At 46.0% G+C, this 4,640-nt stretch overlaps 1 protein-coding gene across 1 annotated transcript; it reads left to right on the top strand.

The window, feature by feature from the left end:
* Window positions 1-243: 243 nt before the first annotated feature.
* On the top strand, window positions 244-4,640 carry GPHA2 (glycoprotein hormone subunit alpha 2). The gene is made up of 3 exons (XM_007444692.3): window positions 244-337; window positions 1,314-1,498; window positions 3,361-4,640. Exons 1-3 carry the CDS (start codon window positions 244-246, stop codon window positions 3,460-3,462), a joined length of 381 nt encoding a protein of 126 aa, XP_007444754.1. The 3' UTR covers window positions 3,463-4,640.

Raw genomic sequence — 4,640 nt, 5'->3', positions numbered from 1 at the left:
CAAAACCAATTCAGGTTTAAGATGGGTGGACTTCAACTCCCAGAATTCCCCAGCCAGCATGGCTGGCTGGGGAATTCTGGGAGTTGAAGTCCACCCATCTTAAAGTGGCTAAGGTTGAGAAACATTGATCCAGAGCATGAACTGCTATGTAACACTTCATTGATTGGCTTTGCACTTACCAGCTATGACTTTGCATCGCATTTTGCCAATGCTGAACCTCTGTTTTTCAGAGACCCCAGAGAAATGCCGGCGTTCCTCTTCGCTGCCGTCTTCTCTTGCCTGTTGGCCGCAGAAGGCTGGGCTTACAAAGCTGCGAGAGTTGGCTGCCACTTGCACTGTAAGCTGCAGGGGGGACGGACGGACGGACAGACAGACAGACTCTTGGAGCTGTTGGGATCGGGGGGCGGTAGGGAAGAACTTGAACTTCTTTGACATGGAGACCCTTCTGGTTCATGCATTGCATTAGACCATGGTTTGTTTAAACTTTGATTCCTGAGTAAATTACACTGGACAAGGTTCACATAGTACTATTAAGCCTAAATTGTGACTTATTTAGTACAAGGATTTGGTACCCAAAGACTTTAAATTGATGTTTCTCAACCTTGGCAAGTTTAAGATGGGTGGACTTCAACTCCCAGAATTCCCCAGCCAGCTGTGCTGTGCTGGCTGGGGAATTCTGGGAGTTGAAGTCCACCCATCTTAAACTTGCCAAGGTTGAGAAACACTGATTTAAATCAAAGACGAGGAAGAGTGCTGCTGTAGAATAATGTGTAAATCTAATAGTTACAAGGTGTCCTGAACATCAAAGTATGAAGCAAGCCAAGTTGTTCTCCATGCAAGAATAATTGCATGGGGGATTAGAGGATGTCAGCAGGGGCATTCCTGAGCCCACCCTTTTGTGGTCTTGGAAATTGAAGGGAGACATGCCTGGTTAGGCCTTGGATGGGAGGCCACCAGGAAATCCCACAGGCATCAGCAAGGCTGAGAACATGAAAAAACGCCCGTTGCCCAGGAATGGCACATGGGTGCGTCCATGAAGTGACCTTAATTAGTCAGCATGGCACTTTCGGTATGCCATGCTCCAAATCCGATCTGAACCAGATGGTTGCAGCTTAAAAGCTAACCACTCAAGGATACGATAGACCTGCTTTCCTCCAATGAGTACTTTTGGGATCTGCTTGACTATAGCTCCCATGCCCCCAGTCCACAGGATGGGAGTTGTAGTCTGCCCACTGGGGAAAAGGAACTGAACTCTTTCTTCTCCTTCTCCTTCTCCTCCTTCTCCTTCTCCTTCTCCTTCCGCTTCTCTCCAGCTTTCAATGTCACCATCCGGAGCGACCATCAGGGCACCTGCCGTGGTGCCCGTGTAATCCAGGCCTGTGTGGGCTACTGTGAGTCGAGCGCCTTTCCCTCCAAGTATTCGGTCCTCCTGGCCAGCAGTTTCAGGCACAACATCACTTCGGTCTCCCAGTGTTGCACCATCAGCAAAATGCAAAAGGTGGGGGATGCAAACGGACCTTCCCCAACTCCTTCCTCACCAGAAACAGAATAAAATCATATTCTGGAATTCTGGCTGCTTACACATTCATTTATTTAGACACCGATAAGGCTGCCCAGCTCTTAGTCAGTGTTTCTCAACCTCCTCAACTTTAAGATGTGTGGACTTTATCACCCAGAATTCTGGGAGTTGAAGTCCACGCATCTTCAAGCATGGCTGGCTAGGGAATTCTGGGAGTTGAAGTTCATGCAGTTTAAAGTTGCCAAGGTTGAGAAACACTGAATTTGCGGGCACCAGCTTGACTTTTTAGACCTCTGATGTTGGACTCGATAGTCTCACTGGATCTTTCCTAGGATTCTGTGTTCTGTAATGACTGCTAGGTTAAGGCAGGAGGGTTAGAAATGGGACAGGTGTGTCTTCTGACATGTGAAAATTCCAGGTTGAAACTAGTTCAGTGTTGTCCAAACTTGGCCACTTTAAGATGAGTGGACTTCAACTCCCAGAATTCCCCAGCCAGCCATGAGTTGAAGTCTACTCATCTTAAAGTGGCCAAGTTTGGACAACACTGAACTAGGTGGAAGAACCAAGCAGTGAGAAAGAGAGTTTTGTTCCTAAAACTTTAAGAGAGGTGTTGGCTACCAGAGCATGCAAATCTATGCTGAGTAAGGCTGTTCACACAACATGCTTATCTTGGTTCCTGAATTAGCCTGTTTTCTGGCTCTGTCCATGGGTTGAATTGGCAGCTGGGGGGGGAGGTCATGCTATTTGCCAAGTCACAAAAAAACTAACCAAGCTTAGCAAGTGATCTGAATGCAGTCACAGCAGTTATAACTAACCAAGTTAACACACATTGTGCAAAAGCAGCCAGATCATGGCCTGATCTACAATGGTCCGCTACGTTCCAGGAATGAGCAGACTGACATTCTCACGATGCACTAACCATGTTAATTGTGTGTTTTGGCACATTGGACTCCTCATGCCCATAAATATTGAAACTTTAGGTTTGGGGGTTGAATTTTGACTATTTATTGTTTTAACCCAATTACAGAACTGGGGAGTTGTATGTCCTCAGAGCAGGTGGATTGGAGTGGCCTATAAGCCTTGCAAGAAAGAAAGAAAATAAATGCATAAATCACCCCCCACTATCACCAACCCAAACCTGCCTAGCCCATTCCAGATTAGATCATCATCATAATTTTTCTCTCTCTTTTTTTGGATAATTTTTAAATGGTGTTAAAACCCAAGGCAGAGCTCACCTTACAACTTCAGTGCATTTCCTGCCTTAAAATAGCAAGAACTCTCGCTACCGAAATGTCAGAATTTGGAAGCATGGCCAGAGAGGGCTCTAGGGGTCACCAAAAATTAGATTTGAAGCCCCAGATAGCTGGCTTGCTTTACTTGTTGGAGACAGTGTAATTCGGTGGCATTTCCACTCTGTCTTTTAAATCCTAGATTAAAATTTTTCTCCCTGGGCCTTTTAAATTTCAGCCATTCATTTAGATTTGATTGGGGCCTGCTGTTGTTATGACTCCCACTACTGCTTTCATTCCTTTGGTTTAAAGAGGGAGCTGTTGACTTAAAAAAAATTTATTTATTTTTTTTTTAACGCTGGAGAGGAAGGCAGTGGATCTGCAGTGTAAGTTCTGGAAACTAAAAGAAAAAGCAGAAACTTAGGTGCTCTGATGGGGGTGTATAAAGCTGCAGCTTGGAGACACCAACTGAAGACTTTCACTGAATCCATAAAATTAGTAAATGCGCTGATGCTATTTACGATCTATATTTTGCATGGTTTTGCAGTGCTGAACTGAAAAAAAGAGCCCATCACTGCTATCAAACAGCTGTTTTTGCTTTCTTCTTTACAGGTGAAACTTCGGCTGCGTTGTGGTCTCGGCCCACACAAAACTGTGGACATTTTCACCGCCAAGACCTGCCAGTGTGACATGTGCCGGCTCTCCAGATACTGAAGCTCCCCAGAAAGCGAACTTGAAGACCCTCCGTTGATTTCTGCAGGCACCAGCAAAGTGGATCCTCTGGGGGCTGTACCTGCTGACGTGCTCGGGCTCAGCAGTTTGCTTGTTTTAAAAAATATGCTTTTAATCCTATAAGAAATTACAAGGGAATTACAGGCAGTTCTCGATTTACAACCATTTGTTTAGCAACCGTTCGTAGTTACAATGGCGCTGAAAAAAGCTACTTACGACCGGTCCTGTCACTTATGAGCATCACAGCGTCCCTGCAGTCATATGATCCAAACTCGGGTGCTTGACAACCAGCGTGTATTTACGACGGTTGCAGCATCCCGGAGCCATGCGATCCCCTTTTGCAACCTTCCCAGCTGGCTTCCGACAAGCAAAGTCAATGGGGGAAGCTGGATTCGCTTAACGACTGCAGCAAAAAAGGTCATAAAATTGGGCGCAACTCCCTTAACGATGCATTGCTTAGCGACAGAAGTTCCAGTCCCAATTGTGATCGTAAGTCAAGGACTACCTGTACTGGGTACGGGGGAAGCAATGGAATGCTTTGAGTGCTTTTGATAACTTGGCTGCTGAATACATTATGTTTTTTAAAAGAGTTTCATATGTTTTGTCTTTGGTGTTTTGTTGATTTTTTTTAATGGTCGTGAGCTGCCCAGAGCCACATAGGTGAGATGTTGGCTATGAGGGAGGGAGGGAAGGAGCTCCAGTGTCTTTTCTTTATTTTTCCAGAAAATAAATGGGCTCCCGAGCCATGATTCTAAGAAATTAAAAATGAGGGTGCCCACCTCCTGAAACAAGGGGAATTGTAAGCTTGGGGTGCTTGCAAACCGAAAACAGGATCTTTCTGCTCAACGGTTGTTACGACTGGCTGGGGAGCCATCCTGCGACTGCGCCCACGCGCTCTCTGAAGTCTGAACGGCCCTGCTGACCCCAAATCTTTGCTTGGCCTCCACGGTCTCTTTTTGAGAATTGGCCGTCTTGAAGGCATGTCGGATCAGCTGGATCGACTGCAGCAAAGACATTTCTCTTCCAGTTGCTGACGAACTCCATTGCCAGAAGAGTATTTCCAAACCCAGCCCCCCTCAAGCTACATCAGACTAGACCTCCCATTGTCCCCATGCAGCACCCTTGGTTCTCACCTGGTACATTTACAGCAGTGTTTCTCA

This window comes from Python bivittatus, unplaced genomic scaffold (genome assembly GCF_059951505.1).
Source record: "Python bivittatus isolate LINGU-HERP-01145 unplaced genomic scaffold, Pbiv_v1 ctg000660_np1212, whole genome shotgun sequence".
Classification (NCBI taxonomy): Eukaryota; Metazoa; Chordata; class Lepidosauria; order Squamata; family Pythonidae; genus Python; species Python bivittatus.
Note: the sequence above shows the minus strand (reverse complement) of the source record. Positions and strands in the feature narration are given on the sequence as shown.

Excerpts from the sequence above, each read along its gene's own strand:
- GPHA2 (XM_007444692.3), top strand. The coding sequence starts at position 244 with ATGCCGGCGTTCCTCTTCGCTGCCGTCTTCTCTTGCCTGTTGGCCGCA. Across the intron at positions 338-1,313 it reads AGTTGGCTGCCACTTGCACT|CTTTCAATGTCACCATCCGG; the intron begins GTAAGCTGCAGG and ends GCTTCTCTCCAG. Across the intron at positions 1,499-3,360 it reads CCATCAGCAAAATGCAAAAG|GTGAAACTTCGGCTGCGTTG; the intron begins GTGGGGGATGCA and ends TCTTCTTTACAG.